This window comes from Schistocerca piceifrons, chromosome 2 (genome assembly GCF_021461385.2).
Source record: "Schistocerca piceifrons isolate TAMUIC-IGC-003096 chromosome 2, iqSchPice1.1, whole genome shotgun sequence".
NCBI classification, from domain to species: domain Eukaryota; kingdom Metazoa; phylum Arthropoda; class Insecta; order Orthoptera; family Acrididae; genus Schistocerca; species Schistocerca piceifrons.
In genome coordinates this window covers 530104674-530128053 of record NC_060139.1, presented here as the reverse complement: position 1 = coordinate 530128053, position 23380 = coordinate 530104674, and the positions used below count along the sequence as shown (strand labels likewise).

At 40.1% G+C, this 23380-nt stretch overlaps 1 protein-coding gene across 1 annotated transcript; it reads right to left on the bottom strand.

Annotated features, from left to right (window-relative positions):
* Positions 1 to 13896: 13896 nt before the first annotated feature.
* On the bottom strand, positions 13897 to 21225 carry LOC124777361. Its single transcript, XM_047252738.1, has 3 exons — positions 21173 to 21225; positions 17948 to 18172; positions 13897 to 14192 (listed from the first exon to the last, which is right to left on the bottom strand). Exons 1-3 carry the CDS (start codon positions 21198 to 21200, stop codon positions 14131 to 14133), a joined length of 315 nt encoding a protein of 104 aa, XP_047108694.1. The 5' UTR covers positions 21201 to 21225; the 3' UTR covers positions 13897 to 14130.
* Positions 21226 to 23380: the final 2155 nt, after the last annotated feature.

The window sequence follows — 23380 nt, the reverse complement described above, 5'->3', positions numbered from 1 at the left end:
AAAAGGATTTGAAAAACGCGTTATCTTGCTTAAGGCAGATGGTCAATTAACAGATAAACACAGACAGCGAAATACAGGTACGAGTGTGTTAAGAAACGCAAATTGTAGAGTATGGAATGTAGCAATAAAAAAAGCTTTCTAATTTTATGTATAACAAAGCACAGTAAGTGCTACTGACACATGAATTTTTTAGCATACTAACCCATATGATAACTGAGCAACAAGATGAGAGACCTTAGAAATTTTATTCAATGTTCAAAGTAAAGCATCATCCAAAGTAATAAAGTATATTGCGAAGTATCCCAAAATGTAACTAATAAAAGGAATCCTATGTTGAATTTCATAGCATAATAGTTATGGTTAAAAAAAACAAGAGAATAAAAACTGTGATGCTTGTAATTCAATAATGAAGTAAAACGTTACGATATTATGAGCTAACGTATCGCCAATAATAATTTCTAGAACGTTAATAACAATTTTCCTAATATTAAATGAAAAATAGAGAAATACTTTCTGGTAACTTCCCAAAAGCTTTTTTTAAAAAAAATGTAGAAAGAAAATAGATTGTAGAATGTGTTTGGTCCCCCTTTAGGTGTAAGCTTAGAACAAACTCTACAAGCCGTAGTTGAAAAGGAAGTGTGAAGGACCTGATCTACAGTGAAGCCTTCAATTAGTCTTTGCTAATCGTGAAGAATGTCACAGTAACTTTCCAATCTCCACCTGTAATATTCTATTGAAAGTGGTTCGTATGGACTCCGTCTTTTGTACCTACGATTGTGATTAAATGAGTACTTTAAAACTAAATGTTTGTGTTTTTCTCTTTCAGATAAAGACTGATAAGTCTAAATCAAAAAACCAAATTTGTAATAATCGAAAATTTTATCTTATGTTCCTATGTAATTTACATACATAATTTGTAAGAATCTGTTATCTAATGTTTTTCTATGAATATACCGGTATATGTAGTTATTGTTTGAGTGTAGTATTAAGGAAAATTTCCCTAGAATTAACTTCATTTAAAAGAGGTCAACCATAGCTACATCCATTGTTTCTAATATTTAATTTTGTTCAAAAATGTTTTTGTTTACAAAAATTAAAGTGAGGCAATGTGCCGAAACGAGACGAGAGAATGTGCTGGGACTTATCCCAGTTCACTGCTACTAGCGCCATGTCTTCATAAAGCGGCTGTGCATAGCATACAAAGTATTATGCTATAATCTAAGAATGAAATTAAAAGTTAAAGTAGATTTTCGAAAACTTTGTCAACAAATGCTTCAGTATATTAATGCCGAAATTCATAAATCTCAGAACGACCCATGAATATACGTCATGAAATACATAGTTTTAAGAAGAAAACAAGTGGCCCTAAATAATAAACCCAGAAAGCCTAAAACACTTCAGATTGCGCAAATGCATGACAAAATCAACTGTTACAAGTGTCAGTTTGAACGGAGCAATATTTTGCTCAGAAGCGGCCTTTTTACAAAAAATTTAAGGCGCTAAATATTAGACTCAGAAAATTGAAAATTTATATGAAGCTTCAATTTGATACAAAAACTTTCTTCATTAAGCTAGCTCTAATACTCTGTAAGTAATTTACTAAAAACTAAATAAGGAGCAAAAAGACCTTACTTGTAATAAGTTAAGTGTTACTTATATTATTGGTAGAAAGTTCTGATTACAGCACTTGACTACATCAACTAAATAATAAAAATATGAAACTTTCAAGACATTGACGTAAATAACAATATATACAAGGACTCTTAAAGAAGTAGTTCAGAGGTGATGTTCTACTGCAGACTGCGTTCTAAAAAGTTTAGCCCGCAAAGTTTAAATGTAACCGAGCTAAGACTTTTTCTGTGTTCTAATCCAGTCTAATTCCATTCACATAAAAATTACGAAGATAGGAAATTGATATGCAATAGTGTTATAAAATAGCGTGTGTCAGAGAAGGCGGTCAGGTAGATGCTTCTATCTGGGCTTAGAGCGAATGATGGCAGCTGTTCCGATTGGCCATCCGTTGCGCCCATATACAGCGTGGTCGGAAATTCCCGTTACAAACTCAAGGACATGTAGAGGGTAGTGAGTACAGAACATTTTGAATAGGAACCCATGTCCGGAATAGTATCGTTTCCTTTCTACTACAGTTTCAATTCAGATGTGTACCTCGTCAACGTCTGCTTGCTGCATGAGAAACGTCTCAGAGTTCCTTGTCCTGGTATGCAACAGGGTAGACACGGTGACGTGTACTACGTCAAACGATCCCCAGATGTCACTTATTGTCCGCTTTGCTGTGAGGATGGAGGTAAGAATAAGGGGAGATGGCGCTACGTATCGCAGCCGTACTACATTTTGAAGCCATGGGGGCGTGGCTTGCTGCCATGACACTCTGACCAAAACACTGCCAGTGTGCTATAGCGCTGCGTGTATTACAGTCGCTAATTGCACCATATACGCATGTAACGTCATCAGATTGGTTGTTTCAAAGTTTTTTTTTTAAATAAAATCTCGTAAAGGCGATATTCCGCGTTTCTTCTGATTAAAAATAGTTTTTAATGTAATATTACGAATAGCTAGTCTTCAATGTAAACGATACAATTTTGTTAATTCGGTAATAAACGTGTATCACAAACTAGATAATAGTAACTGAAAACTAAGTTAGCTATACCCTCCCTCCAAAGCCCCATAAATACATCTTGTTTATAATACGTACTGGGGCATTTCAGTTACGTTACACTACTGGGAAACACTGTTCATTATCACCAATATTTACTGAAATACGGTACATAGAATGGCAAATCTACACAGTGTCTTGTTTAGGCCTATACTTTACGCCAGTTAATGTAGTGTTAGCTTTTAATTTGGTACATGAAGAAGACAAAGTGAGTTACTCAACACTTAGATTATCGACGATACGTACGTATTATACTGAAACGTGAACTTGAAAAGTAAGAATTTAATTTTTTGACTTAACATACCTTTTGCAAATGTTTTGGATGTGTAGGGAAAACTGATGGTACAGCATTTCCTCGGAGCCTTACTGTTGAAAGGGAAGTTCGGTCTATGTCCTCTTCTCGGAAATGCTGAGACCATATAGTGCTCCATTTAGGCGCACGCCAATTCTTCCTCCTCACGGCATTCTCCCACAGAGTTTCCGACTTTCATTTTTAGGAAATCTGAAATCATACCGGAGAAAAACACGCTATAGTACAAGTACCGATGTAGCACACGTTCATTCACAATGAAGTTGTAAAATCACACTTAACGAGACAACTTGCACATGAAATGTTATTCCCTTCGATTTCGCATCACAATCAGGATTCGTACATCCGAACACCACACAAGTCACCATAATAGCGCAAAATCCTTCCAAAAGTGAGCGACAAGCCTATGCACACAAGTTTACAGCAGCAATGTTTTGGTCGGATTGAGATGGCTACCCTCGGCTTCACATAGCTTCGCAGCTGTGACGTCACGGCGTCACCCTCTATTCTTACCTCCATGGCTGTGAGGCCGAGTCAATCAATACCTGTGCATCACCGATAGAGGAAACACGGTGCAGTACACTTTTGCGGAATTCACAGACTTGCTCCTTGTGTACGGCGAAGCTGGAGGTGACGGAAGAGCTGCTAGTCGGTTGTATCAGGAACGTTTTCCACACCTTCACACTCCATTGCACAAACTGTTTGCCCAAGTTACACAACGGCTGCGAGAACCGGGTACCTTCACCGCGAGGAGGCAGGACTGTGGTGCTCCACGGCGACGCCGCACTCCAGAATTTGAAGAAGGTGTACTGCGTCGCATTGAAGATAGCCCGTCAACGAGTTCGCGAACAATTGCGCGTGCAGTGGCTGATAGTCACAGTAACTTCTTGGGCATCCTGCATGAGTAGCTATTACATCCGTACCACTTGCAAAGGGTACACGCTATGGGTCCAGCAGACTTTCCACAACGCGTCACCTTCTGCACATGGTTCCAGCACCGTTGCATCGACGCGCCCCTGTTTCCACGTCGAGTTCTCTTCACAGATGAATGTGGGTTCACAAGGGATTGCGATCTGAATGCTCGAAATAGCCAATTCTGGGTGGACGAAAATCCTCATGCCACGCATGTTCAGGGATTTCAAAACAGGTTTGGAATTTACGTGTGGGCAGGTATTCTGGACGGTTATTGATTGGACCATACCTCCTTCCATCCCAGATCAAGTGCCCCGCGTATTTGGTCTTCCTACGTCACGTAATAGACCCGTTCTTGGAAGCTGTGCCATTGAATGTCCGCCAGGAAATGTGGTTTCAGAATGGTGGAGCACCACATCAGTTTTCACTGGCTGTCCGGAGACATCTCAACAAACGGTATAGTGAAAGATGGACAGGCCGTGGTGGTCCAACGACGTGGCCGCCACGATCGCCGGATTTAACCCCTATGGACTACTTCTTGTGGGGTCGTATGAAGAGCCTAATTTATGAGACACCTGTAAAAACTGAGGAACATCTGCTGGCACGAGTTCTGGCCGCTGCACAAGACATTCAAGAGACACCGGGTGGGATGGAGAGAGTGTACCAGAACTTGTATCGGAGGTACAATGTATGTAACAACGTTGGTGGTCGCCACATCGAGCCGCTGTTGTATCGGTACGTTGCGGCTGGTACCGTAGATGCTGGGTTCTTGTTTTTGTCGACTAATGTAAACCATAAGGTGTAAGTTGTAATGAAAATGCTTACGTAATAACGGTACGAGTCAGTATTCTTTTCAAATGGATAGCAACAATTGTACTGGGTCACGCCTAAGTACATTCCTCAGGTGGGTGTGAATGAGCATTGAAGCTGTCGTAGAACGGAAACGATACGTTTCCGGTCGTGGGTTCCTATTCAAAATGTTATGTACTCACTACCCTCTACATGTCCTAGAAGTTTGTAACGGGAATTTCCGACCATCCTGTATAAATACGGCCTGGAGGCAGTGAGGGAGACACATCGCACCCAGCTATCAATCTGTTCGCGTCAATCAAACGCTGGCACACTCTGCGTCGCGTGTGACCTCACAATCAGAAAATAGAAAGTGAACTCTCGGGGACTGTACATCGTCCTGGGTCACTTAGATATCGCCCTTGAAGTTAACAAAACCGCGTGGCAAGTGGTGAGATAATTTTCCACTTTCGTGGCGAGCAATTAACTTTGAAGATTAGAAGTCAGGAGGAAGACCATTCAATTGGAACTTACCGCAGAGGTCGCCTCTGAACTGCTCATACTGCTGTTATGATGGGGCCGTTATTACTATCAGGAATATAACTATGTTTGTTCTTGTGACATTTAGCGAATATGTGAATCAGTTAGAACTCAAAACTTTTATTCATAATCATAGTTCCTGATCCCGCTGAGTACATAGAGAGTAGAAACATTTGTTTCAGTGAGCACAAGAAGAAAGTGGACTTCCATACGGAAGACTTGGTCCCTATGTTCACCATCACTTTCTGGCTGACCGCAAAAATACTTTTCAGGCCCTTGTAAAAGACGGTGGAGTTTTATATTATATTTTCTATTAGATCCGCCGCCCTCAAATTGGAAAATTTAGAAAAGGGAAATGGATAGGCTGAAATTAGATATTATTCGAATCAGTGAAGTTTGGTGGGATGAAGAGAATTTTTGGTCAGGTAAATGCAGGTTCATAAATATAAAATCAAATTCTGGTAAAAAAGGAGTGTGTTTAACAATGAATAAGGAAACAGTAATGCTGGTAAGCTAATATGAACAGAATTTTGAACGGATTATCGTAGCCAAAATAGACACGAAGTCCACACATACTACTGTGGTAGAATTTTCTAGATCACCAGCTCCTCAGGTGATGAAGAGGATTATAAAATGCATGATGAGTTAAAAGAAACTATTCAGATAGTTACGGAGGATGAAAATGTGGTTGAGGACTCGAATTAGCAAGTACAAAAACAAAGAGAAGGAAAGTACCAGAGGGATGCGGTCTTGGGGAAAGGAATGAATAAGGAAGTCGCCTGGTTGAATTTTGCACAGTGGATAATTTCATCATCCTTGGCTATTGGTTAAGAAACGTGACAAACGGTGTATACTTGGGAAGGACCTCGATACGACATATTCCTTAAGGCACTTGAGGGTGAGATACACTGGTTGACTGAAATACGCTATATACGCGATTACCCATCTGAACACCCCCCACCCCCCCATCCCACGTCACACTCACCTTCAAACGTCAACAATGCCGTTAGTGGGGTGGCTTGGGTGCCATAGCGATACAGATTGCTGTACCAGAGGTGCATCCACATCTGATAGGTATCTGTTGGGAAGCCAGACAAACGTCTAGTTCCTGTAGAATGGGAGCAGATTTTTGAGTAGTTGCAAGGACAAGGAATAAACAATAAGAGACGTCCACGTGCAGTTGTTTACTCTGAGTACATTTGTTGAAAGTTTCAGAGGGAGCATTAGGCAACAGTTGAGATGAACAGCGGAAAGGAAGACTGTAGTAGACTAATTGGTAGCTTTGAGAGATCAAATACTGAAATCAACTGAGGAGCAACTAGGTACGACAACAAAGGCCAGTTGAAATCCTTGGATAACACTGGACACACCAAATCTCGGAGAATGCAGCCGGGTGACGTCGTCGACAACCACCATTGTCAAGGCAAAATTGCAGCAAATAAATGCTATGCCATTAAATTTAATGCCTAGATTTTCACAGAAACTTCGTAAAGATAATACATACACAGATACACACACACACACACACACACACACACACACACACACACACACAAAATACACACACACATACACACACACACACACACACACACACACACAAACACACACATACAACACCGTAAACAATAGCGCTATTACAAACCAAAATTGACCGACGTCAGAAGTTACCCGTAATGATTGTTAAAAAAGCAAACGGTGGGAAGTGTAAACTCTGACAGGCTGTATTTTGAAATGTGACACAGCCGGAATCCATGCAAAATTTTAACAACAGCTGGAAGTTGATTCCCAGGACGAAGTTCTCCAATGGCAGATTTGCTCTCCTGTTGTAAGCGTGTGTGCCACTCATGCTCGGTACACCAGACCTCCACTATCCTGACAATATTACCAATATAAGACACGCCCCAACTGCAAGGAATACGGGAGACACTCGCCTTACGCAAACCATGATCATCCTTTACGTGACCTGAAAGGACAATCATTTAAGATGCCGATCGAATAATACACGTCACATCATACGTCCGCAAAATACGAATAATACTGTTCGCAATGGTTCATGCATAAGACAAAAAGGCCGTAGACTTTGGTTCTAACTCGGTTATATCATCACTCACCCGGTACACAGTCGGCCGACAGCGCAACACACATCTGATACGTCTTTCGCTATAACAAGTTTAACGAAAGGCGATTTCGAGATGAGCTGACTCAGCTGACCCGCTCTCCGAGTGCGGTATGACATGAGCCCTATGAATCAAGGTAAGAAGTATCGACCTTGACGCAGATGTTAACAACTGTCAGCCTGGAGATAGAAGTCAGTGTGAGTAGGCTTCCTATCAATTGAAATTCTCACTATCATGAGGATAAACAACAAATAATCCTGCCAATTTTTTTTGTATGTAGGTCATACTTTTGTTTGACCTCATGGCAGAGAGAATTTCAACGACGTTATAGTGCACATGAATTCAGTTCCCCAGAATATTCGGCTCACGACGGATATGGGAGAGGATGACTGCCTTCCCTTCCTTGATGTTTTAGGAGGAAGGTGGATGGTACGTTGGGACATGCTGTTGACAGGAAGCCTACTCACACTGACTTCTCTCTGCAGGCTGACAGTTGTCACAATCCGGATCAACCTGAAGAATTACTTTGTACTTTGGTTCATAGGACCCACGTCATCTCGCACCCTAAGAGTTTTTCAGCTGAGGTACTCCATTTCGAAATCTCCTTTGATCAGAAAAGTTATAGGGAATGACTGATCAGACCTGCGTTGCGCTGTAGGCCAACTGTGTACCGGGTGATTTTATGATAATACTGATGTAGCACCAACGTCTACGGCCTTTTTGTCTTACGCAGGGGCCACTGCGAAGAGGACTAGTAGTATTTTGGCGGCGACATGATGTGAAGTGTTTTTCGACCGTCATCTAAGGTCAGTGTAGTTTTAGATTTAGTAAGGATGATCTTGGTTTGAGTAAGGAGAGTATCCTCATATTCCTTGCAGTTGTGGCATTTAAGATACTGCTCAGACTGTAAGGTCTGTGGAGGTCCAGACAGTCTTTATGCTTATCTTAATTTTATTATCCATAACTTCTGACGACGGTCGTTCATAGCTCGTGATGGTGCTATTGTCGACAGTGTATGTGTTACCTTAACGGACTTTCTGTGAAAATCGAGCTATTAAATTCGCTTCCACAACGCTTACTTGCTACAGTTTTGCCTTGGAAGTGGCAGGGGGTGCTCCTGTCGAAATATTGGCTATTGTACACGATGTTACCCATCTGTAAGTTTTTTGAAGATTGTATACGCTGGGATCGACTAAGGTCTGATACTTAATCCATTTGACGAAAGGAGAATATTATAAAAAGTCAGCAGATGAAGCAGGAGAAAGGGAACAACGACGTCTATAAAATGTAGGTGGCCGAGAAAGCGAGAATATAAAATGTAGACTGCCACTGCCGGAAAAGTGTCTTTGAAGGAGAGAAATACTTCAACATTTAGTACTGAATAAAGTGTAAGACGTCTTACATGAAAGTATTTGTTCGGGGTGTAGCCATGTATCGAAGTGAAACATTGACATTTAACAGTTTATTTAAAAAGAGCACGGAAGCCTTTGAAATGTGGTGCAAGAGAAGAATGCTAAAGATTAGGTTGCTAGATCACGTAACTAACGACAACGCACTGAATAGAACTTTGGAGAAAAGAAAGTTGTGGGCACAATCTAACTAGAAAAAGGGATCAGTTAACAGGACGAGACGTCAATACTGGAGAGAAGCCGTGGTGAGGGTGGAGAGGGGTGGAGGATAAAATTTGTAAGGGGACACCTATAGATGAATGCATTAAGCAGTTTCAGAGGGATGTACGTCGCAGTAGTTACTCGGTGGTGAAGAGGGTGACACAGAAAAGAGTAGCTTCGACAGTTGCTTGAAACCATAGCATAAACAACAACTCCAACTAAGTAACACTCTTGTTTTGTAGCCGTTTTTAATTTACAGTTATTGTTATTACATACTATCGATGGTTAACTCTCTTAATCACTATACAGAGTGACGAATAAATGCTAGCATGCGAGTCTTTAACCAAATTCTAATCAAAAATATATCGATCAAAATAAGATCGGGTGAATTTAGAAAATACATGTGTGAAAACGAGGAGCTGTGAACACTGTCACATCGTGTAAGGGATCGTAGGTCATTGAGTAGTCTGCCGAAACATCAAACTTATACCCGCCATACAGCCACTGTTCAAATCCTCCTCAGGTTTCTTTTCCATTCTTTGGATGCCCGTTCCCTAGCTCTCCTCATTTATAAGCAGGGCATTACTTCATCACAGGACAATGACCTATAAGATGACAGTGGCCCATGACATTACAGAGGGATCCATTAACCTGCGTGTACGAGTCCACTAACCGCATAGAGGACAACTATAACTGCTAACGTCTGGTTTATCTAGGGCAGCTTCCCGATGGAGTGCACAAACGATGAATATATCAATATGTTTTGGATGCTGAGTGTGTCCAATCACCTGGCTGCTGTTGTTGCTCGTGCATGTGCTGAACAATACTTTCAAGGACTTAATCTTAGTGAGAATCGTTTTCGTCTCGCTTGAAGCACAGCCTTCTACGGTATGGGTAAATTTTGTCCACTAGTAATGCACAGCGGCTGTCCAAGGACAAAACATGATCCACAAACAGAGAACGGAATTTTTTAAACCATTCACCAACCACTTCAACAAAGGCAGTTCCAGATATTTCAAAGACTCATTTTTGAATTGATGCACAGCACCAGTGTCAAGATGACTGAAATGGAAGAGTGCAGTTATGCGAAAGGATTTTACACTAAGTGGAAGATAAGGGACATTTGAAAGGTAAAAATCCGTACCACAACATAATCGATCAAAATAAAAAAATCCGTTTCCTGTAACCACCGTCGAAGCGTAAAACAGTGGTTACTAATAGAGCAACAATCTTCCATCTCACTGAACAACAATGCAACCGATTGAAGGTCTCGAGAGATTGGTCGAATTTTCTCTAGTTTCCCGTGGAAACGTATATACGAGGGGCGTTCAGAAAGTAAGCTCCGACCGGTCGCGAAATGGAAACGACTATGAAAATCCAATAAAGCTTTGCACAGATGTGTTGGGTAGTGTCTCTAGTATAACCCCAGTTAGCATCACGTCGCTCTTCTCATTTCTGAGCTCGCAGTGAGTGCGTAAAGATGTCTAGAAAATAGTGTCTGCCGCCAAGTACGAGGGCCTGGTGAGAAATTTCGCCTGAAGCTATGCAGCTAACATTACATAACTGTCGTGCTGTTTCTTCTTCAAGACAGTTCTCAGCCGCATTCTGCAGGGGCAATGAAGATGCTCCTGCATCGTTTTCAAATGGAAATGTGAGATTACCCACAATACAGTCCGCAATTGTCTCCCCCTGAGTTTCATCTCTGGTCACATGAACCGCCGTCTTTGAAGACAACATTTTGACACAGACAACGAGGTGTAGGCCAGCGTGGAGAATTGGCGGAAAGCACTGGCGGCTGCCTTCTATGATGAGGCTATTGAAAAGTTGGTACAACGGTATGACAAAAGTCTAAGTCAGAACGGCGACTACGTAGAGAAGTAGCTGAAAGGTGTAGCTAATTGTTAGAAGTAAAACATTTCTGATGTTCACTGTGGTTTCAATTTGGCAATCAATCGGAACTTACTTTCTGATCGTATATATATATATATATATATATATATATATATATATATATATATATATATATATATATATATATATATATATGTGTGTGTGTGTGTGTGTGTGTGTGTGTGTGTGTGTGTGGGTGTGTGGGTGTGTGTGGGTGTATGTGTTGATGCACGCATAAAGAAAAACACCAACCAGTTCCGAGGTCAACAATAATCTTATCCCCACATCCCTATATCCGATTTCCCTCTGAAATAAGAAATAAAACATAACTTGGCAATTTGAAAGAAATTCAAAGAAAGGGAAACAATACCTGTAATGCAGAGAGTGGAACCACAATGGCAACAGCACTACTTACGCGGTTAATAATTTCTGTTAATACATTGTATCGTGTTAGGGCGATTGTTGTAAAGCTCTGTTAGTGATGGCATACGATTCCGTTAGTGCTATGCATGCGTAGTTTAACCTCGCTGTCGTTTCTCGCCTCTGCTCGCTGGTGATAAGATTACAAAACAAAAATATGGCGAGTTTAAATTCCAATTTTAATTTACTCTTTCTCTTCCTTTTTATACCTTATGGATTTGATTCCCTTGGGGTCGTCATGGCGCCAAGTAATGTACGAGAGATAAATTGACAGTACTTTAATGAACGAACAGGAAAACATTAATCTGTTCCAGCATAAGAATTCACTCCAGTTGCTGAAAAGCTACATTCAAGGAGCGAAAGGAAATTCTGTCAGCGCTCTTATTGACCCCAGCGGCCCTCAGTGCAAAGATTTGACATAAATTTCTTGTGCTGTGCATATATAACTGTACTAAACATCGCTGGATAAAACATATTTCGAGGGAGAAAGTCACATGCTTTAGAAATATTACTTTTTAAAGCAAGGAAGATTTGTTTTCCAGTTGCTTAAGGGATCATATTACTGCAGTGGTACTAGGCAGGTTAAGAGTGTATGTATTTTTTCAGTGAATAAATGCCGTTAATAACTAAAATTCAAAAGTCAGTGTCTATTAATCGAAAGAAAACATCATTCGATGGAATTAACAGTTATTGTGCAAAAAGTCTCTGCACTTGATAATACAGGATGTACGAGGGCGTGCTAAAGACTATGCCTCCAAATTTTTTGTTGTGTTACCAATACAGGTCACGGTATTAAACGTCGTGCACATTACTCGATCGGCTTTCACACTTCGATAAGTCAACTGCAACCCTCTGGCTATCGAGGGCTACGCATTATTGCTTGTAACTTGGCGGTGTGTAACGTAACTATGACAGAGCGCGAGAACCAGTTTGCGGTGTCTCTTCAAGAAACTGAAAACACGAATTCGAAGAGTTCTTCCACGCATGGAGCTCCCTTTCATTCATCATGATAACGACAGGGCACGCACGAGCTCTGCAACATTTGTAACAACCCGACACATTGTATACAGTGTCACAGATCGTCTTCCGTACAGTACCTACTTGGCCTCATCCACTCTTCATCTGGTTCCAGGAAACAAAGAAAGCTTTCGAGGATTTCGCTTTGCTAGTGATGAAGCGATGCAAGTAGAAGTAAGATTGTGGCCCCTTCAACAAAATCAAACATTCTACGGTAACGGTATCAGCAAACTGTTCTCTCGTTGGGATAAACTTCTTCGTCGCCATGGTGCCTATGATAAGAAGTAAACCCGGAGCCCTGAATAATAAGATTGTAGAAAGTTGTAGCTGTTGTAGTCTTCAGTCCAGACTGATTTTATGCAGCTCTCCACACTGCTCTATCCTGTGCAAGCCTCTCCAAATAACTATTACAACCTACATCCTTCTGAATCTGCTTACTGTATTCATCTCTTGGTCTTCCTCTACACTTTTTACCCTCCTCACTCCCCCCCCTCCCGCCCCGTTCCCCCCTCTCAATCCTAAATTTGCGACGCCTTGGTGCCTCACAACGTGTCCTACCAGCCGATTCCTTCTTCTAGTCAAGTTGTGCCACAAATTACTGTTCTCCCTTTTTCTGTTCAGTACCTCCTCATTAGTCACATGATCTACCAATCTGATGTTCAGCATTCTTCTGTAGCACCACATTTCGAAAGCTTCTATTGTCATCTTGTCTAAACTCGTTAGCTTCCACGTTTCACTTCCATATATGGCTACACTCCATACAAATACTTTCAGAAAGGACTTCCTGACACTTAAATGTGTACTCGATGTAGACAAATTTCTCTACTTCAGAAACCCATTCCTTGCCAAGGCCAGTCTACATTTTATATCCTCCCTACTTCACAATCATCAGTTATTTTGCTTCCCAAATAGCAGAATTCATTTACTACTTTAAGTGTCTCATTTCCTAGTCTAATTCCCTAAGCATCACCTGATTTAATTCTTCTACATTCCACTATCTTTTTTTTGCTTTTGCTGATGTTCATGTAGAAGGCTCACAAAGTTTATTTTATTTAACAAGCCTTAAAATATGGTGCATATCAAAGTTGGGAGGCGTTATGTCATAGCACGCCCTTGTATTTCAGTTTCACTCTAGAAGTTTCACTTACGATCGTTTTTATAACATCCATAACGTGAACCCGCATCTTGGCGTGATATTCTCAGTTTACTTTGCATAATAACTTGCAATAAAACCATATAGAACAGTGAGATATGACACCTCGTTCTCTGGATTACAGATGTTTCACGTATTTCCCAGGCCAGGTAAGGCCCAGCCGTGGCGTCAGGCGTAGTCTTTGCTGGGTCCGGCGGTCTCCTTGTGGCAGTCAGTGCGCTAAGATTGGAACTGAATATTGGGATTATAGGAGGTCAGCGTGAATAATGGATGAAATGCATTTGATATTGTTAATAATGAGTCATTGTTTGAAGTGAAGCTAAAGTTAGAGAAATATCTTCTGCAATTTAAATATAACAACTGAGTCACGAAACTACACTATTATTGCGTCAGCATACTACTATTACAGAAACAACAGAAAGATATAAAGAAGACAAATGGAATGTTTTCAAATACTAATCTTTACAGTAATAAAATTTATTGCACGTCATGAAGTAATCAGAAACTGCTATAGAAGAGAATGAGTTGATTCCGCCGGTTATGTCTGAGTAAAAGAGGTACGTCCTGACGCTGCTGCAGTTCCTTAGCTCCTCTGGAAACAGGTGATGTCTTCATCAGCAGGCCAGAGATTTAATCTTCACTCACTCGCAGGCGAATCAGTCCCTTCAAGGAGAGCCCACAGAGTGGCAATACTCCTAGTTCCTGGGACAATCTGACAGGTATGGTTTACACTGACTCTTTGGTTTCACCACGTAAACTGCAACGAAAAGAAATACATTTTAATAATGATAGGAATTATGAAAATAACTCAACAGTTTAATTTTACTGGTGATAAAATTGCTGTAGTTCTTCGCCTTTTTTACAGAGCGTGAATTTCAATATCAGTACTGTGACAAGATTATGTTATGGTCGTATATCATTGAGAATGTGATGTTCCGCCAGTAGGATTTCTGTGCTACATTTTACGAAGACATGCCTAGTAGGTGGTGAAGTTGTTAAGAGTGTCGCAGTAATGGCGCAACCATCGTAACTGCCGAGAAGCGTGCTGTGTTACCGGATTCATATCCTTACTGGTACGATAGCAGACAGTTGGGAGATGGACCATGCGAGTAAACCTGACGCACGTCGCATTTGCAGTGTTTGAGGTTGTAACTAGGACAAGGCTCCTCTAGGAGGGTAATGCTCCTGGCGTGCGAAGCATTCAGTAAGCAACGCTTGTATCCTGTGACATGCCAAATGGCGACAACCTTGGGGATTTGAGTTTCCTTAGCAGGGGAACAGATCTGGCAATACCTGGGAAATTGTGATTTGGGGAATCGTGAGCGTTGCCGGTCCCCAGTAACCGTACAACTTTGTCCTACGGGAGCGATCTGATGCGAAAGTGTCCCGGCACGAGACCCCCTTACACTGGAACGATCCAACGTGAAGCGTTGCCTTGCGCTTACTCTGTCCTAAGTATGCAGCACCGCCGCCGTATTCCACCGTCCACACGTTCGCTCAACCAGTACAGTTTATTCACTGTGAACTGAGAGAAAGAGATTTTAAACTGTAACCACTTACCGGGAAAACATAGTCGACGACAAAGTTTTAACCAAGTATTATGTATTTGGAAAAAGGTATTTCTAGTGAACTTCGTCTTTGCACGAAACAACTGAAGTGTCAAACCTTATTATTCAGGAAATACGCCCTACTCTGAAACTGAATTACACGTATTTCTTTCGACCAATTTCTGTTGAAGAACAGCTGCAGGTGTAAGAACTATATTAAATTGGCATTCCAGCAGACATTAACAAGTAACGGACAGCAAAGTCAAATACATTATTCGAGGAAGTATGTGCTGTCTATGCATAGACGGTGCATGCCTCCACGAATTTAAATTAACCAAGGGAAAGACGGAAAACAGAAAAAATACTGTATGGCATCCCAGTAACAGAGCAAACCTTTCAGTGGAAATATCACTAGGCCCATATCATATCCTTTCGAAACTGTTAGTCAAATGCATGCGACTCATGATCGACCTCCAGGTAACTTGGAAGGGGATGACGAAGTATGTGGCTAAGAAATGTGAGCTAGCTGTCACTATAATCAGAAAAACCCTGAGAGCTCTTCTGGTAGCAATGCGTGCCATCCTTTCCAATTCACTCTTGGCTGAAGCACATGAACCTTCTAAGACGGATATTTTTGGTTGATGTTATTGGGTGTGTTAGTATTTGTAAAGGAAAATGATATACTGGAAGAACAGTTGTCAGCACTGTGGGATTGTAGAACCTTTGACAGGCAGTAGTGGAAAGCTGCGGTGGACAGCAGGCGGGGTTCGGTGAGAATACAGTGTAATGCATGAACGCCCTTTTGGAATTAAGTGAGTTTCAGATTTATTACGAGGAGGATTGATGACTCCGAACAACGGTTGGGTACCATATGGACATAAATAATATCTTTTAAATGAAGAACTATGTATTATTCGATGAGGTAAAAAGTTTTGTTTAATTTTTGTAGACTTGTATCATTGGTCCACTTCACCTTCGTCACAGTCGAGTTTTGATAATTTTTCTGTTGATAATCTTCTAAGTTAATTTACTGCACCATGGAATTTATTAGATTAAATGAATTTTGCTGTTAGAGTCTATATATTATTTTGTAAGTTTCTTCCCAACTGAAACTTAAAGGTTGAGTCATGTGTTTCACTGGCGTTTTTATCAAAATTATGAACCCAGTTTCCCTGGAGCAACTGTAACTAGTTTTTTTTTTTTTTTTGTCTGCCAGTACTTAATTTTTCAGGTGCGATTCATCATACGTGATTGTTTCGGTACCTTTGCACAATGCAGATTCTGTCAGTTTGTTTTATAAGGGCCATATGTCAGCTCAGAAATTTTTGTGTGTTTCGGGTTACATTCATATACAGGTCGATATTACATTTTGGTTTGTTTTCTTTATGCATTTATGTTTTTTCAAACAATTCGCACTAACGAAGTTTACCGAGCGTGAAATAATTGGTTTGCTTATTTATTTGCTTACGAATAACTCCTTTTTCCACACACAGGATTCTCTTCCGTTTCATGTAAGTGATTTGTCCTTGACCTCGGTAGTACATTTAAGTTGTCAGTTCACATTCCAAGGTTTGTATTTACGATAACACACAAGTAAAGACCACTCACTTACAATCCCGGTAATATCTCTGCACCAAATTTCTTCTTACACGGATTCAATACGAATCCAGCATCCGAGATAGACAGACTCAAGTGTCACCATACAGTGTTGAACTGAACGAATCTGAATCACTGTAGTGCTACCCCCTCTATTCCAAGCGTATTTGAATACTCAGGAGATTTCGGAAGCGATCATTACAGCACCTAGGCTAAACAGGTTTAACGACCCTTTAACAGTGAAACTGTCGAAAGTGAACTTAATAACTGGTGTTACCTTTGAATCGCATTAAAAATAAAACTTTGGCGCAGTTTAAGACAGTATCTGGTTATCAAATATATGCACTACGACTACGGTACTCCCTTCTCCTTTCTCGATGTTTTGGTCTGGCCTAAGTAAAGTGCTTTTGATAGGCCCTTTTTTTAACCTTCTCTGGCTCCTAAGTAAAATGTGAAGCATTTTGCTATTCATAAACGCCTAAAATTTGGGATGGTTTAGGCAAATCTTATTGTTGCTTACTATTACAGCGTATCATCGTCTGTAGGTAGCATAAATTTTTGTCTGATCGTAGATTGTAGATGTTTGTTACTAGAGTTTGAATGAGTGCATGCATTAATATCATGCCAAGATGGTCTTTCCGACAAGGTGAAGTCCAATACGTTCGCATAGCATTGCTGAGTTCACCTAATTCTTCGTCTCTACGTCGACGGGTCGCTAAATTTTAAACTTTTCTAAACTTGTACGCCCATTTTTACAGGTTTCTAAGCATATGACGGGTATTGTTTATGGTCACTAATTCCATTGTTCGCCTTCTACAGGGTACAAAGAAACGTATGGCTTGCCTATCGCTTCATGGTGTTCCACTTAGTATACGTGAAAGTACAATGCTGTCAACTCATTTAATGTGAAAAATTAACCATACGCTATGGACCGCGGTACTCGTGGCTACTTCCGACTCCTGTTAAATTATCTCTTGGTAAAATGTTGAAACTACAGCCGACTGCTAACTTTATTTTTTACCTTGTATTTCGCACTACACAACATAATCCTCGTCAAAGAATCAAGATTGTAGATGATTATAAAAATTCAGCACATTTAAGGGGACGCAAATTACCGTAAAAGTGGATTGAATATGCAAACCAAATTACTCTGAATAGTTTTGGTGGTGAATTTTGAAGAGTTGCAATTTCGTAAAGTGGAGAGCCTTGCAGTGAGCATGGTGAGGTATGGGTACCTTTCTTCCAATAATATTTGATTTCACTCATATTTTCACATTCTTCGTGGAAACTTCGCGAATTGTTATATTAAACAATCTGATTTTATCTTGTCAATTTTGAACAGAAAACAGCATTTCTTAAAGTAGCTTACCTTTCGGTAGCTGGTTGTAGCAAGAATACAGCTTCAACGAATTAGCATACAGGTAGAACTTGTTGTCTGCCTCGACGCAAATGGTATCGTCATCTTCCGTTGGCGACGACCTCGTCAGTAATGTTCTCACGGCCGGGATGTTAGCGGTGGTTAGTTTCCCATTCGAGATGGTGACGGTGGTCGACTCTTCCGGTTGCCCGTGGACCTTCGCCACTGCTACCAGTGCTGTAAACATCGTTGAAAATAATTGCAGACAGCTATTTCGTCTTCTGACTGTTAGTGCTACTCCATCATTTAACACTTCAACACTACTATATGATATGTATGTACCAGCTGCTAGTGTGACAGTAGTGAGGTATAGTGCAACTCTACTGACACGTAGCACGAAATCCTCCACTTGCTAACATATCTCCACTGTATGGTAATGATACTGATGTGGTCTGGTAGTGTGACTCTGAGACTGATAGTCTCTATCAAGTACCAGAAAAACATGTCACTAAAATCGGTGAAGTTACAGTAAGAGAATAGCGGATATTTTTGACATTTATATAGAATACCTGAAGAAATACTGTACCGCAAATGAAAGCATGCATGCTTTGATGCAAATACAACAGATAGAACGGAAATTACATTTCCTAATTAGCTAGAAATATATTAAAGATGCAGAGAAAATGAAGTAGTGAATAACAAAGCAATTCACCGATTTGGTTAGACTTATTTTGCCCAGAGAACTGTTGTCAAGTAGCAGGAAATGAGTGAAAGTACGTACAAGAAAATCATTTACCTTCTTCATCTCCGTCAGCCACTCGTGGTCTCGCGGTAGCGTTTTCGCTTCATTTTTAGCATGATTATCAACCATTTATTATTCATTTATCACATGCCCTTGTGTACAAATTTAAAATTTTATATAATAATTTCATTTATCATATGCTCTTGTGTTCAAATTTAAAATTTTATATAATTCTGTGTAAAGGATCGGGCAATTGGATATTTGAAAATGTATATGATGTGGGGGGAAAGGAAAAAGTGAGCCCCTTTATTTGACATAGGTACTGAAATTATAACTTCTATATTTTACTTGGTTGAGGTATAAGTTCCTAGACCTTTTGTACTGCATTTGGCTATTCCGGTTGCTAATGATTTACTGATGGATTGTTACTTTCATTTGTAGTTCACTATCACCATTTGAATTTACATAGTGTCATATTGTCCTATGGAGATAATGAGTGGGGCTGTGAACGCTAGAAAATAGAGTCCCAAGTGGACAAAACGGAACATTTCGACACGGTCTTTTATTTGAGTTCAGTGAAGGTGTGACACCAGCGGAAGCAGCCAGAAACACTTTCGCCACTTTTGGGGATAATACCATTGCTTAAGGCAAGAAAATGACTTTTTTTTAAGGAATATTGTTTTAACTTTAGTGATTGTCCACGTTCAGAAGGCGTTTCGGCTTTGACGAAGTTCGTTTAAAGGCATTTGGCCACAATCACTCACGTCAGCGTATCCAAAAACTGACAAATGTGATGAAAAGCATGAAACTGATGTGCTGTACTTCCTTCATGCAATGCAACAGCTATGCAAATGAATTGAATTACACAGTGATTGTGTATATGTGGTCTTGTATATCAGCCCACACTCGCACAACTGTATTACCTAAGAATACAATATGTGCAGGATTTGTTTCGGGCTGTGGAGGGAGGTTGTTGTGACAACACATATGACACCATCAATTTACCATTCGCCATCTTGGCCACCAGATATGATTGTGAAATCAAGAGGCAGCTTCATTTGACCACCTACGATGCTTAGACCTATTGTAATCTTGTTGACATTGACAGTTCGTTCTACTGGGCTTGCGATGTCAATGAGTTCGTCTTATTAGATCTACAATGTTAGGTGGTGTCATAGTGTCGGCCTTACTGGTCGTTATGTATCTGAGGGAACCAGTAGGATAACTGTTCCCAAATTTTATTTAACGTAGAGGGGGAGGGAAGTGGCATCTAATCATAGGATAGCAAATTATCCGATAAGAATCAAATAATCCTGGATCCCTCGGTTTACTCAAAGGGGAGGATGAGAAGGTCATTAAGCATATGTTGTCCACGTTAGAGGTAATGAATTTCGGCTCTGAAACAACCCCTTTCTTCTGGGTGACGGGTGGTTGAGGAGGTCTAAAATGATCAGGACCGTGATGATGACGACATAAATGAGGTGAAAAGGGCGATAGAACTGGTACTGTTTCACAACCAATTTGTAATTATTAGTATTTAACACTAAATTATCACATGTACTCGTTATTACGTGAATATGTTGAACTCTATAGTGCACCATAATAATTTACGAACCAGGGAATATTTTCTGTTTAATCGATGACAGCGGAATATGTTTGTCACTGACAATCACCGTTTAAAAATAAATGGGAAATTACTACCAGTAAATTACAGAATCACGCAAACGTTACTACATTTGATAATTTTTGTAACTTGGTTTTATGTTTAAGGGTCACCATGTGAGTTATTTAACTGACCGCTTTCCGTTTACCCATTTTTTTGGCAAGGTGCTATCTCTTCTACAAAGAGAATTTTTCTATGCCTTTAGAACTTTATCTACAGATATTCATTGGTACAAGCAACTAATACAATAAGACGTTACTACCCACAATGTCTGATTGTCGTCATTAATTTCCATATCCACGGCTCAGTCATTCCACTGGTTTAGTATGCAGCATCCCACCCTACCTAGTGTTACCCTCTTCGTTTGGCCAACTTGTAAAATCCACCATCCTCTGTCGTCTGTTTCGCATTATTTTCATCTGCAAGTGACACTACAAATCTTATCCTCGATTGCTCGCTAGATTTCCTAGTTTGCTTCTCGTGGATATATAAGAACTACTCACTGAAACTTAAAACCTCTAACTGCTTGAGTCTTACTCTGAAACCATTAAAGCGTTTCTTATAGGCAACACTAACACCTTCCTTCAAGTATCTATGAACTATCATTGTTCGCGAGCAGAGGAAATGAAAAAAATCTTACTAGAACAATGTCGACCCTCTAAGCTGTTTTCCATTCCGAAATTTACGACGCCAATTGCGGAAATAAACTATTGTTCATCGACTGTAGAAATAGCTTTACAAGCGTATTAATACATGAGAAACTATGTACAATTGGGTTAAGAGAAAAGATGTTTATGGTAAATGAAAGTTTATAAATTCTGCCAATACTTACCAGCAACAAAAAACAGAGCAGCCTTCATTGTACTCGAGAAGAACTATAACTGCTCTCTGCGCCATATTTTCATTTATATATGTTTGAACACCCGATGGCATCATCGAATGTTATCGTAAGTTCCCTTCTGATTTTCCGTTCCGCGAACTGTGCGGAAACTAGCAGCAAATTGACTTTCCTTGTACTTGAAAGGATCTGTTATCGTTCGCTGCGTCATACTTGTTATCAACATTATAATTACAGCAGTCAATAAAACTGGTCACCATTGACGTCGTTTAATTTGTTTATTCTATTTTTGCTTTGTATGTCGTTGTAGTAGAGGCAAGGAAACGAGAAGACAGGTATCCACGGAAATTAACTGCCACGGCTGAGCAACACAAATGAGTTGACATTTCATACACGTCTTTGAGGCAGTACTTGCCAAATTCGCAATGAGAAGGGAAATTTGTTGTAAAATGAGTTTCGAGAATTTGCTAATAATACTTTTAACATTAGTACGACTCAATTTAGGCACGGGCTCGAAAGGACGATTCCTTTTTCGTTAACAAAGGCTATCTTTTAATGCAGTAAGAACCAAATCCTGATAAAAGGAGGTGAACAGAAGCCACTGACCGTTTATACCATTCACCGCACAGTCTAAAAAGCTTTCCATTTGGAAGAGGAAAGTCTTGTGCCGAGTGGATTGTATACTTAGGAACTTCAGTACCTAGATACTACAGTATAGTTACCGATCTTAGAATCACACAAGAGAGTGTGCTCTAGTGACTACCTTAATAGTTCGCACCATATGCTGAATTGTTTCTTGTTCTTCGACGTAAGTTGTGTTTATGCAGCATTTGTAATTATTTCGTGATCTACACGTTTAAGTCGTGTGTAATATATTAAAGCTGTTTGAAATAGATGGTTAATTCTTTTCATACGGACACGTAAAATTTCTTACTTAGAAAATCATTTTGCTTGTAATGGGTAACGAACCGATGCCTTCTATAGACACTAGCCGTCATATGAAAGACCAGACGAGCAACATTTGTTAGGATTGAGTCCAGATGCACAATTCAAAATGGAAGTTGGAAGTATCTGCTGAAACTCTAGAGTAAGAGAACCTAACGACTCTCACGAGAGACATCCTGTATAAGGTACGGACGGTTAAGGAATACTGTGTCGATCGTGCGCCATAATAAGTAATAATTTATCAGAAGACCATGTTGTGACTTAGAAGATGGGAATACTTTTAATTTGTCGCAGTAAATTTTGTAATTGAGAAAAAACTGCAGCACATAAAAGCGGATAAGAAATAAGGAAATATTTTAAACATCAAATACCCAGCTGGCTAGAAGCGAAAGTGTGTAAATTGTTTAGAATTACAACCCAGTCCCCCACCCTTTACATACGACGGAAGTCACACAAGGAACGGCGTACAGAGCAAGTGTCGATGCTTCACATCGCACTTACAGCTCGGTTGAGGTACACATTTGGTGTAGTGTAAATGGCATATTAGTTACATATGTAGTACATCCTTTCCTGGGAAATAAATTATGTCACATTGCTTAGAACAAGAAAGTAAAATAATGCTTTTAAATACCTTTAATCTTGTGCACAAAGATGTTGTGGGCCATACATAGCTAAGAGAATGATCAATTTCAGTGCACTGCACTACCCCAGACGCATTCCAACACGACGAATATTCGTTCGCTTTTCCTATAACTAGCGATGAAGTATTAGCAGCAATTCACATCACTTCACAGCGTTAAGCCCTTGTGTGCGGTAAATTCCGATTTCACTGCATGCTTTCACGTATCTTACTACCATTTACTTTCCTACTGCTGCTTTCGAATACTTATATGCTTACTATCCTTTCATCAGGGGTCTGAGAACGATATTTTGAGAGATTTTCTCCATTAGTAAGTTTATCTGTTTTCAGTGACTTTACGCAGAAGACAAAAGTAATCACATTAAGAATTAAGTAAATAAAACGGTTTTCTGACAATTCGACTGTTACATGGAAGTAATCAAGGCAGAAACGAGATTCTGTTAACTGCTACTGAAGGCAAATCATCATAAGGAACGGTTCAGCCGTTCTCGTTTGGCGTGGAGCGATACTAATTCTCATTCGATTATTCCGATATAAGTTTCATGAGGCTGTTTAAGCAGTATAATTGTAGCAGTACGTATTCTGTTATTTGTTGTCTAGGTATTTTAAGTTCACCC

Bases quoted from the DNA above. Each gene is read 5' to 3' on its own strand.
- LOC124777361 (XM_047252738.1), bottom strand. From the start codon at position 21,200: ATGAAGGCTGCTCTGTTTTTTGTTGCTG. The intron at 18,173-21,172 runs GTAAGTATTGGC...CGATGTTTACAG, and splicing joins TGCTCTGTTTTTTGTTGCTG to CACTGGTAGCAGTGGCGAAG. The intron at 14,193-17,947 runs GTAAGCTACTTT...TTTTCGTTGCAG, and splicing joins CTACAACCAGCTACCGAAAG to TTTACGTGGTGAAACCAAAG.